Source organism: Ostrea edulis, chromosome 9 (genome assembly GCF_947568905.1).
Source record: "Ostrea edulis chromosome 9, xbOstEdul1.1, whole genome shotgun sequence".
Lineage (NCBI taxonomy): Eukaryota > Metazoa > Mollusca > Bivalvia > Ostreida > Ostreidae > Ostrea > Ostrea edulis.
In genome coordinates, this window is record NC_079172.1 from 49,733,888 (window position 1) to 49,746,533 (window position 12,646).

A 12,646-nucleotide genomic window follows, 5' to 3' on the forward strand; every position below is an offset into this window, starting at 1 on the left:
TTCAGCTGTTGTGATTTATAAAAGATTTTTTTTCAACCTTTATTCTAATGAAAAAAAAACCCATGAGGATGCCTCAAAACTAATATGACCAACATGACCTTGCTGTTCTGGGAGAAGATCAAGGTCACATAGATTATGATATGAAATTAAACATCTTGTCATAAGAAATTTATATACACTGTATATACAACATATAAAAGTTCTACTTAAATAGTTCAGAAGATATTCAGTATGTTGTGTTTATTTAAAAGAAGGTCAAACTCCAAGGTCACAGGTCAATTTATTTGCTAATAAACAGAAAAGTTTGTGAGTGGCTGGAAATCCGTGTAGAGACGGCGGTTACAACAAGGATCATCACTTCGCGAGCCGACTCAAAAAAGTGACATTAGCATGAACATCTAGTCGGCACTATAAAAAAATTCATTAAGTTTATTGATCTTTTTTCTTACTGGATTTTTGAACAAGTACAATGCAAGGAAAACACACAATATATTCCCAATAAATCATTCATCTTGCGGTCACATTTCACTTTGTGTTCGCATTTGCACTTCATTTATACTCTGCGTTCGCTCACTGTTCACCAAATTGTGCTCTGCATTCACTCATCGTGCAAGTGGGAAAGCAGAACATTTCAAAGACTGTATCAACACAGTTTTAGTTTAAAGGAAGACATTCCAAACACATGTACAGTAATATTGCAAAACTACTACATATAAGCAAAATTCAGGCATTTTCGCTCTCTACACATGTTAAATGACTTCTATTACAAAAAATTAATAAATTAATATCAGTAACAACTTGTGAACTACACGGAAAAGGGCCAATATAGTCTTAAATACATTCTCAAAATTTCTTACGGAAAAAACTTAAAAAAGCATTCCATTGTTACCTGTTTCTTGAATTTACTTGAGCGTGGTTTCCTGCACTGAATTCATTTATCAGAATTAATCAAATATTTATGTCTGTCTAGTCTTACTTTCATATAACTCCCACAGTGAAAAATTAATAAAATTATTGCCGTTTTATATTCAGTACTTAATATCAATGGGAGAACTTAAAAAAAAACTGTACCACTTCCAACTGCCAAACAAGTTTATAGCAAACAAATGATGGAAACATGAAAGTTTTCATTATAATATACCTTCCATTTAAACTATGACTATTGGACATCACTAAAACAATTCATCTAACAGATTTCCTCACAATGGTTCCATGTTAACTCAATACTTACATTATTCATGTATTCTGTTAATAAATCTTGTAAAGCCTGTCTGACGGCATTACACTCCTGTACGATCCTCTCCCTACGATCATCCCGTGTACACGATGAGTCAGCCATTAGTGCTGCTCCACTGATGATACTCTCAAGTCGTTCCTCTAGTGATGGCCTTGTCCTCACTTCATTATAGGTTAAGGGGTCCATAATTATTTTTTGCTAAAAATATATTAATATTTATCAATGACCATTTTTTCCTTATATTAAAAAGATTTTGTTTAAGACAAGCAATAACAAAGTAAAAGTTTGCTATTCTCTTTCTACAACAGGGAATATTATAAGTTTCAATTCTAAAACAACTTTACTGCTATGCTGTATAACTGAAGTAGAAACTGTTATGTGTGTTCCCGACGCTCTAAGAGAAACAAGAGGCCCACAGGCCTTAATAGTCACTTTAGTACCATAGTCCATACATAGACTTGTCAGGGAGTCTAATATCTGCATTTAAGCCTCATTCTTGAGTCTTTTGTGCATAGCTTTATGATCTTTCTAAAATTGCATACAATTCCCATTCAATCAAAACAGAAGGAAAGATATAGTTTGAAGCATTTAAATTAGCCCTTATTCATTTGATCCAGAGGTCATGAATTTCACAATTCAGGTAGACAGCTTCATGGACATCATAACCATGCATTTAATTTTTCCTCATACATGTCTAGGAGTAGAAGAGATTTTTCTAAGATTTAATACATTTTCACTAGAGAGTCATATTGGTCCCACCATAGGTCCTAAACTAACCCAGGGGCCATGTTTTCACAATTTAGGTAGAGATCTTCATGGACATCATAACAATGCATTTAGATTTTCTCACACATGTCTGAGAGTAGAGAAGATTTTCTAAGATTTGATATATATTATCTTTACTACATGGCCATATTAGCCCCACCCTAGAGACTCAGAACCCCTGATCATTGGGCCATGACAATTTCGCATATTTTGGCCCTACCCATTAGGCTCTGAGAGAGAGGGGGGGGGGGGGGGGGGGGGGGGGGCTACAGACCCTGAGGCATACTACTACACCATTTGAACCGTTCTGTTACTATTCCAGTCTCGATAAGAACCATTCCGTTCCCACATCAAACCATTTCAATCAAACCGTACAACGTTCTGTTCCCAGACCAAAGAGTTCCGTTCTCATCTACAACCATTCATTCCTTCAAACCTTTTGTTCCTGCACGGTCATTTGGAATTCAAGCATCAGTCAGTTATTGTAGGCCAACACAGCAATTGTGTCTCTTTAATGGACGACGCACGACACACACCAATGATACAGTGGAACCCCGTTATTACGTTTTCCATTTTGTCACGATAAAATAACGTAATACCGGGGGCAACGTAATAAACGTTCCCAGTGAAATCCGTTAAAAATATCATTTGGAAATTGTATATCGTCCGTTGGTACTCCGTGAAGGGGTGTGTGAATATATCTTTACTGTTTCTTTGTTTAAAAGACTATGATACTTTGTTTTATTTACATCTTATCTTTAATCTTTAATGTCCGTAATTCTTCATGTTCTTATCCCTTTTCTTTATTTCGGTGTAGGATACATAAGGATGTTTTGATAAACGTTGCTTTTTCTGCATTCGTTTGGACCGCCATTTTGTTCAACTTTAAAACAATGCATTCATGTAAATTTCTCTCAATAACTCGTTCCGGTTCGAATTAAACATTCGTATTAAAAAAAATAACAAAACATCATTTTTATTAAGTTCTCTAATTACACAATACACAACACAACAAAAAAATCCCACCCAAAAAACAACAAAACTATAGACACAAAACGCACACGATACCCAACACTTACACACTTCTCACCAACGATAAACACTGAGAACAATTTAAGCGCAATCCACACAAAAAAAATATAATGATGCACGAAGATTTCATTTATAACACTAAATGATGGCACTAAAATCATGTGCGCATCAAGGGATTTCAAAATATTCACTGAGGTAAATGCCGTGCACGAATCGGCCGATAGATTGGTGTATGTATGGACGAGATTTACGAACACCCAAGCTGCATGTCCAAACAACGAACAATTTTTTTAATTGAACACCTTTAGTCACCTATGTCCAAGCAGTTACCCAAGCGGTTGTAACATTGCTAAGATAAATCTTGTCTTTCTTGTTTGGTACCAAAGCTGTCTGTGAATAGAGTTTTAATAGCGAAGGTAATCACACTATGCTGAACACGCAGGTGGTTGAGAAATTATTTCTTTGATTATCAAAATATAAAAAATGAAGTAAATTTCATAGAGTACAATTTCTAAATAAACATTATTTAATTGTTTATCACTGGCTTCTATACGGGGTATTCACCTGTATTGATGTCGCTAGATCTATCGAAGCGTGATCAGTCAAGCGTCTCTAATCCCCAAACAGACCAGGAAATTTACGTGGTGACTGCCTCAGGCAGTCAAGGTGTGAATGGCTTATTATTTTGAGAATCACTATTGAATAATTAGGGGTTTATTACGTTTTTGTCGGAATTTTTACAACGTAATACCGAGTCCCGGCATTTTAGGACAACGTAATAACGAGGTCTATTTTATATAGGTTTGTTAAGAAATGGTTTTGTGCTTTGAAATTCCAACGTAATATGCGGACTAACGTAATAAAGGGGGAACGTAATAACGGGGTTCCACTGTAATAGGTCATCTGAGTGACTCAGTTGACCTAATAAAAAGAATTCAAATGCAAATTTTCACGACACTTTATCCAGCTTCTTACCATAAGTTCATCCAGTGCTGATGCCAGTTCTCCTGCTCCTTCATATGGGTGAGCATCAGAGGCCCCTGAGGCCTGGGCCACACCTGATATGGTGTTAACAGCATCCACAAGCTGATGGTAGGCATAGTCTCTGTTTGCTTTGGCTGGTGCTAGTTCTGGGTGCCTTACATATGCCTGTAAGAAACATGTCATTGTTAATACAAAGTGCATATTCATGTATATATTTTGCATTCATTTGTACAATGGATTACATGCAAATCTTCTTTACTTTCAGATGCGTGAGGAAAAATTAAATGCATTGTTATGATGTCCATGAAGCTCTCTACCTAAATTATGAAAATCTTGACCCTTGGGTTAGAAATTTAAGCCCTAGGGTGAGGCCAATGTGGCTCTCTAGGGAAAATATGTTAAATATTAGAAAAATCTTCTTCTCTACTCTCAGACATGCAAATCCTTATTTCCTCACCCTCCCTTTTTCCTGCAAGCAGCAAAATTTTTCACAGAAATCGTGTGATTTAATATTACTTACAGTTAATCGCTTAAGCATTCAACAAGCTGTATATCTGTTTACACACATATCCCCCTCCCTTGCACTTTTTCATCACATGTCTACGAGACATTTATTACCGCCTACCTTTGAAGTTGTCAGCAACATCATGCTGTTCTTCTTAAGGACAGCCCTGGCAGCAGCCAGATCATCTCGTCGTCTAGGATCCTTCAGATCCTGCCAAAAACTCAAGAAAATTAGTCAATAAAACACATGCCGAGATCAAAACAGACTTGGTTACACAATCATATTGAAAAATTAACCTGCTACATTTTATGCAATAATTTCATCATAAAACAAGAAAGCAAGCATATGATAGAAATTTTCCAATTGGTTTAATTCACCATGAGAAAATTGTTTTTAATTATCATTACTGCAAAGCACTGCATCAAAACATTCTTGTCAATATATACCGTAGTTGAAAATACAATCTAATTAAAATCATATCTTCTCAAACCGCTACACTGTAGAAGGGTCTGAAAGCATTGCGTCATATGTTATTTCACCTTTCAAACTAGACCAATCAAATGATGGTTTTCGCTAACATGCAAATTTTGCTGTTATATCGAAACATACTTGGTATTTATCGTACACCTGTCAATAATTACCAGGAAGCAGGGAAGAATAATCGTCGAAGATGGCAGCTAGTGGCCATGAGCATTGTTAGAACGCCACAGAAAATAGATTCGTTTAAACTTTTCAAGGATCGGCACCATTTTTTGCGAACTTGCAATCCGAATATACTTCAGTAAAACGATTCTTGATTGCATCTTGATTCTATGTCAAGCTATTGTTATTGGTCGAATATTTATTGAAATATTCATAAGACAGGGGTCAATAACATGACCTCAAATGCAAAGTTGTCAGATCCTTCTCCATTGTAACGGTTAGAGAAGATCTGATTTTAATTAGACTGTTAAAAATACAAACACTTATTAGCTGAAATGAAATTACAGGTCTACAAACTGTTTGTATGCCACTCTGCATTAAACTTTTTGAAAATTGATTATTACATACATTTTGTCTTTGAGCAGCTCGTTGAGCAAGATCCACTAAACTCTCTCCAAGATCCTTGAAGCTTGACATTAGCTCCTGTTGACTGGTGGCATTCCTAACTCTGTCTAAATCACCCTCAACCTGAAAAATGTTACACAAAAAATGTTTATTTCTCATCTCATGGAAAGACTTTGTCAAAACGAGAATAGTTAATAATTTAATAAAAATTCATATTTTCACAGAACTTGTTATTGCCACAATATTCATCCATAATACATAAGATCACCTTCATTTTACGTCATATATATATTCAATTTGTAAGTTTTTTATTTGAATACCCAAAATAAGTTTGAAATAAAGTTGTCTTTTTGTTCAAATCTATTGATTTTTATACATTTTGCATATCTCTTAACAAAAGGTACTATATGTTCTGCACAATATTGTTTTGAACGTCAATTCAGCTGGACAGCTGAAAGACCTATAAAAGGAAAAATCGAAGAAAATGTAATATACAGAAAATTCAATTTTTTGTTGCTGGATATAGTGCAAAGCACTCATAAAAATATCATAAAACAAGAGGCCCACAGGCCTTATCAGTCAACCGAGTATCAAAAGTATCACTAGTTCCAAGGGCTACGAAATCTAGAAAAAAAATTCCTGTTCTGAATATCTAAGCTAAATTCTAATATCTAGCAAAAGTAGAAAACAAGATGATTGTGTTCTTAAAACTGAAATAAACTTAAAAGTGCCTATGCTGGTAAAAGACTTTAAATAATATATATAAAATTTACAAGATATGACTAATTCAGACCTGTACTAGAGACAAAACCCTGGGGTTGAGAAATTCACAATTTTGGTACATCCTTTTCTGCTTTTCCTAAATCTTCATTTACTTTTTATACATTTGTACTGTGTATCAGTATTTGCAGAGACTTTGCTGTTCCACATCACTATGCTTTTAGTTTTTCTTACATGTGTGCAGTTGTAGAAAAAAAGATTTTTGAAAATAAATTTTTGCCCTGCCCCCTAGGACCAAGGGGTGCAAGAGTCCTGAAATTGAACACCCTTGTTTCAAAAATGCTTCATACCAAATTTGAAAACAATTGGAATAGTTATTAAGAAGAAAACTGTTAAAAATGTTAACACATTTAATCACTGCACGACCATTTTGGCAATATCCCAATACTTAAACCCCTTCCCCTGGAACCATGAAATTTACAATTTTTGTAAAAGGCTATCTACTCATTCTAAATATCAATTAAGTTTCAATCAAGTATCAATAGCATTAAAGAAGCTGTGTTTTCAAACATTTTACACATAAATACTATATACCAAGTCTGGTCCCGCCCTAGAGTCAGAACCTTTATCCCAGAAATTTACAATTTTGGTTGAGGCTGTCCTGCTCTCTATCGCTACTATGCATTTAGTTTTCTTACTCATGTGCAGTTGTAGAGAAGAAGAACTTTGAAAATTGGTCAATTTTTTGTCCTACCCTTCATGCCCCTGGAGTGCAAGAGTCCTGAAATTTACAATTTATGTCACCCTTGTACCAAGATGCTTCATTTGTAGTTATCAAGAAAATGTTCCATTGTTAACGCACGACAGACGAGGATGGACACAAACCAACTGCAATAAATTCAGGTGACCTGACAGACTTAATAAATCTTGTCTTACACATAAAATAAATTCTATATCCAACAACAAAACATTGAATATCCTCTAGGTACATGTATAATCCTAATAAGGTTCTGAAGAAGACACTAAAATTTCCTTTATGTTTTATGACATACAGTGTATGCATGTATAGACATACAACATTTACCTGTTATAGTCAATTAAGTTTATTTTCACTGATCAATGAATACAAATGACTTGCTACAGTGTACAGCTGAGCAGTTGAATGTGCATAAATGTCAGAAGATGGCATATACTGTGACTTGTCTGTTTTCGATTGTCATAGTATAGATTTGACTTGTCCAAGGCAATCGTACAACTGTTAATTTGGATGAAAAATATGCAACGCTTTACCATTCTCAGTGATTTCAGCAAAAGATGGACATCCACCATGTCAGCTAAGATAAGAAGCCTGGTCACTGCAGACAGAAGAGCTCTAGCTGCCCGAACCATGGCTCCACGTTTGGACAGGGAGCAGGGGTCTGCAGCAAATTCTGTGGATGCATCCCTCATCACTTCACCTGCAAGGTAAAAAACTTAATGTAAACTAGAAAAAATGATGAGTCAGAAAGGGTCCCATGATAAATCTGAAATTCAAAGGGGTCTTCCTGAGCTGCATAATCCAAGTGTTATGTATAGAATTTATGAAAGTTATTGAGTGCCAGAGAAAGTGCTGACGGATTCAATTTGAGAGACAGATGTCAGGAAACTTTTGTGTTTATTTGAACTTTTATGGACCAGTGGTTCTTGAGAAGATTTTTAAAAGATTTTCCCTATATACAGTGCTTCCTCAATATATTAATTGCCAACTTTTGTTCAAGATGAATTTGGGCAAGACCACCTTAAAAAAATGTTTGCTTGGAATTGTCGCCTGGGGGGTTTCAGGCCCAGGAGGGAGGGAGGGAGGGAGGGAATTTATATAATTTTTTTTTATCAATTTAAAAGTTGAATTTAAGATTAATAATAAAAATCAATATAAAACAGTCAACAGATTTATTTTTCTGACAGATATTTTTTCATTTATTTTGGAAACAATCAAGCAGGAAAAAGTTCCTGTCGATGATTTCATCAGTCTATTTCGGAGAATTTCTCTTTGAAAATCTTTATAGCCCTTTGACAAGACAATCAGCATGGACTGGGAGAACCTCACAGAATTTCTACATAAATTTGAAACCAGCATCAGCTGATGCACAGTAAAAGCATAAATCTTTTCTTTATATGCCCTTTGCTCACTGCTGCATCAGCATAGTATACAAACTCCATAAGCATTGTGCAATTCAACTTCAAACATATCAGATCCATGTAACTTAATTAGACCGATATTGCCCTTGACATCTGACATGTCGGAGTTTTTCAATTCGCTCACGATCTCTATCCAAGTATTTTGCAGAATAAAACTGTAAATTATATTGCTGATTTTCACTTAATATATGTGTATAGAAACACACAAACAGATATTTGGCTTGATAGCAGGATGTTTTACCCTTCGCGCTGACTTTTTGGTTCTGGGGAAGAAGATGAAAATGTGAAAAGTTTACAGACAGACGACAAACAACCGGTGATCAGACTTTCAGCTCAGGTGAGTTAATAAAGACATTTTCTTAGTTCATTTCTGCATATCTTGAGAAGTATATAACAGTTTACTGAGCACAAACTGTACACATTACGACAAATTACTAAGTACAAACTGTACACATTATGACAGATTACTGATCAGACTGTACACATTATGACAGATTACTAAGCATAAACTGTACACATTACAACAGATTACTGATCACAAACTGTACACACTATGACAGATTACTGATCAGATTGTACACATTACGACAGATTACTGATCAGACTGTACACATTATGACAGATTACTGATCACAAACTGTACACATTACGACAGATTACTGATCAGACTGTATACATTACTGATCAGACTGTACACATTACAACAGATTACTGATCACAGACTGCATATATTACCAGATTACTGACCAGTTTTCCTCACTTCATCCACAGCCGCCATCATTTCTGACCTGATGTCAGGATTCTCATTAGCTATCTCCTCTCCTGTAGTGATGAAGTTCTCTGTGGCTCTCTGAACAGCAGCACTTAGAATATGTGCCTTCTTAGACCTCCCCTTCTTTTTGTTTGATGGACTTTTTTGATTAACCAGTGTTGTAACCTAGAAAAGAGTGAAGTGTTTTAGGGGCGAGTTCAAAAGATCGATGTCGAATAAAAATCTAGATTCAAATAGTATGGGGCGGTGGGTAAAAACTCCAAGGGGAAAATAACAAGCATAATCATGGAAGTATTGCATAAGCAATACATATCCCCTACCGGAACCTCATTAATTTATGACTGTACTTAATACTGAGCGAAGCTCGAACGGGCCGAAGGCCCATTCGCGAAGCAAGGCTCTAAAGGCAACATGTATATAAAAGAAAAAATGAGAAAATCAGCAAATGAATAAAGAAAATCTCTACATACGTTCACTGAAAATTTTGTGATCCATATGGGCGCCGCCATATTGCTTTGTTAATTAATTGCTTCTAGAGTTATTCGTGTTTTAATTTTGAATGCCAAAAATACAAGATTGGCATGTAATTTGAAATTCAAACACCCAGTTTGTTAAAAATGAATGGTGTGATTATTATTGTCACAGTTTTTAGCCAATCATCAAATAGAAAAACATTAATATGACTAAATAGATGAACGAGTTAATGAGTTTCTTTAAATACTTATGGTTACTTTTTTACCATTTTGAATGTATTGGTTAATTTTGTTTAGTTTTAACGGCCTTTTTATTTGCAAACGGGATGTATTGTTGTTAATAATTGTTTGCTTTGAAAGAGAAAAAAGTCGATGGTTAAATGTGACGTCACAATGCACGGTTTACGTCGCCTTGCGTTTCATTTCCCACGTTAAATGAATAGGCGGATCTTGTAGAACTGTTATCCCCATAAATCCCCCTTTAATATTGAGATGTTACTGGGTGTGTAGCGCAAGGAAAATTTCATAATATATTTATATTTTTTGAATGAATCATAATCTACCGCACTTAACGGAATTATGATTACCACTTGGGACACGCCAATGACCAATTCATGCTTCGCTCGATCGGTCCAACGGTCACACCGTATACATATTATTCAAGAAAATGTACATTCATTTCATACTCTTTGAAGTAACCCTTGCATTGTTCAACTTCATCTGGTTTATGTTTTGGAAGGTTTGATACCCCAGAAATGTCTTACCAAATGGCAGAACCCCAACTGGAAACTGAAATTCAATTATATTAGGACTCAGATTGGTAGGAAAGAAAAATGTCGATCAGACAATTACGGTTGCCAAGTTTGGGGTGCCCACAAGCAAAGTATGGTTGCCAATGTGAGAGGACGAGCAGTAATTTGGAACCATGCAACTGCAGGAACATGGTAAATTGAGAACAGACTTCGCTCACAGACTACATAAAAATACTTGTGTATAATTAAAAGATGATATATATTTTCATTGATATGTTCCTTTTGTGATTAATGAGCTTCAAATGTTAAATTAATGAAGTTATTTTTTTTTTTTATTTTTTTTTTACAAAATCAGCAGTCGAGCCTCGTCGACTGCCTCTATTCAGATGTCCTACTTTTACTGCATTTCCACTGAAACACAATCCCAATCCCCATGAATAAAATATGTGAAATATAAAAACTAATCTCTTTAAAACTCAACTTTCCATCAACTGTTACAGAATTCGAACTTGATCTGTAGTTTGCCACTCTAAAACTACACTGCAAGTTTCAAAAGAATCCACCCATTGACAAGCATAATGGAAAAAAGTCTGGAAAACCAATATGGGACAGACTGACATACAAAGGGACAGATGGAGAAGAAAGATATAATCCCCTATGTTTTTACACACCGTTATTAGACTAATAAATAGAAACTCAGTAATAGTAATGAGAAGGTCTTCCATTAGGTAAATCCACGGGATGGGCCCAATGCCATGGATTCAAAAATTGCATATTTTAAACTACTTCTGGTGGACAACAGAAGTGACAGCAACAAAATTGAAACACATGTCACATCTACAAGCCACCATTTCTCAACACTGAAGAGTTCTGATAGTTTAAGATGCCTTCAAATAGATTGGTTAAAAATTACAGGTTTTTTTTTATTGCTTATAATTTTCATGCTTAAATGCTTTGTGTAAAGTAATTGTCATTCAGTAAGTTCCGTATCTTCAGCCAAAGTACAAACCAATATGAAATATACTATCGTAACTCTTCAGTTTTGAGATTTTGAGAAGGTAAAAATGAAATGGTGGCCCCCTTTGCAACAGCTACAAAAAAAGCCAACTCTAATTACTGTGGGATTTACACCATGATAGAGAGGTTATAGGATGTCTAAAGAGAAAAGTTGAAGAGGACAAGAAATTCAGTTTAACCCATTTTAATCATAACAAGCATTTGAATCACTTTGTGTGACACTGGTTTGAGGTTCGGAAGAGGCGTCAAGCCAAATATCCAGCCTCGACAAATGATGCTGAGATTAGGTGTAACACAAAAGCTGATTTATTTCACTTACCTGTGTGACAAGTGGCTCAAGCGTCTTCTCAACAGACATGGTACGGATCTCCAGATTTTTTGGGTCCCATTTCACCTGCAGGGACCCAAGCACAGGGGAATCAACACTCATCGCTTACTGAAGCTGGGGAAAAAAGACACCATTACATGTATTGTAGGCCTAGAATATAGATTTCATTTTATTCATTCGAATTCATCCAATCCAGGGCCCTGTCAGACATACAAAGCATAAAAATGACAAACAAACAGAAAGAAAAAACAACGGGTTAATTAAATAAGCTATTTAAAAATACAATATATATCTATGTAATATATGACAGTCTACCATGGTTATTGTAAAGATCAAAGGAATGACACAGTCATTATTCTACAATATACTTCCATACATATTAACTGATTATGAGAAAATGGATACAAAATTGAAGTGCACTTCAATTTTGACTGATGCAATAATAAAGTTGATGGCTGCATGATAATTCAGTTTTATAATCATAAAAGTCAAACAATACATGTTGAAAACGAATTCATAAATGACTGAAGAACATAAATTTGTCATTCAGTATTAACCAATCATCTGCATTCCGAGAGTGATACACATGTAAACATGGTGATGCACAGCCTTTTTCTTAAACATCGACCTAAATACTTAATATATTTTTTTCAAAATAGATTTAGAATACCCCTACCACCTCACCTTTTTTGTCAGCAAAAAACGATGAAGGTAATTTTGGAAACTGCCATAATTATGTCACAGTGACCTAATTCATAGCTATATAGGAAATGGATTGGCTGTACATTACTGAGCCAAAGTAGAATAGAAATAAAGTTCTTGTTTTCATGTATGTT

General features: G+C 35.1%; 1 protein-coding gene across 6 annotated transcripts in view; it reads right to left on the reverse strand.

The window, feature by feature from the left end:
- LOC125657971 (catenin alpha-2-like) overlaps positions 1 to 12,646 on the reverse strand; it is a 41,220-nt gene that overhangs the window by 23,841 nt on the left and 4,733 nt on the right. For 4 of the 6 annotated variants that reach the window (XM_056149465.1, XM_056149462.1, XM_056149464.1 and 1 more), the window contains 8 exons: positions 11,802 to 11,924; positions 9,216 to 9,405; positions 7,581 to 7,747; positions 5,574 to 5,693; positions 4,644 to 4,733; positions 4,010 to 4,183; positions 1,232 to 1,435; positions 890 to 925 (listed from right to left, as the gene is read on the reverse strand). In XM_056149465.1, coding sequence (XP_056005440.1) covers positions 890 to 925; positions 1,232 to 1,435; positions 4,010 to 4,183; positions 4,644 to 4,733; positions 5,574 to 5,693; positions 7,581 to 7,747; positions 9,216 to 9,405; positions 11,802 to 11,912 — 1,092 coding nt within the window. In that variant the 5' untranslated portion in view covers positions 11,913 to 11,924. The remainder of the gene's footprint in view (positions 1 to 889; positions 926 to 1,231; positions 1,436 to 4,009; positions 4,184 to 4,643; positions 4,734 to 5,573; positions 5,694 to 7,580; positions 7,748 to 9,215; positions 9,406 to 11,801; positions 11,925 to 12,646) is intronic. The other 2 variants (XM_056149466.1, XM_056149468.1) reach the window with 1 other exon arrangement.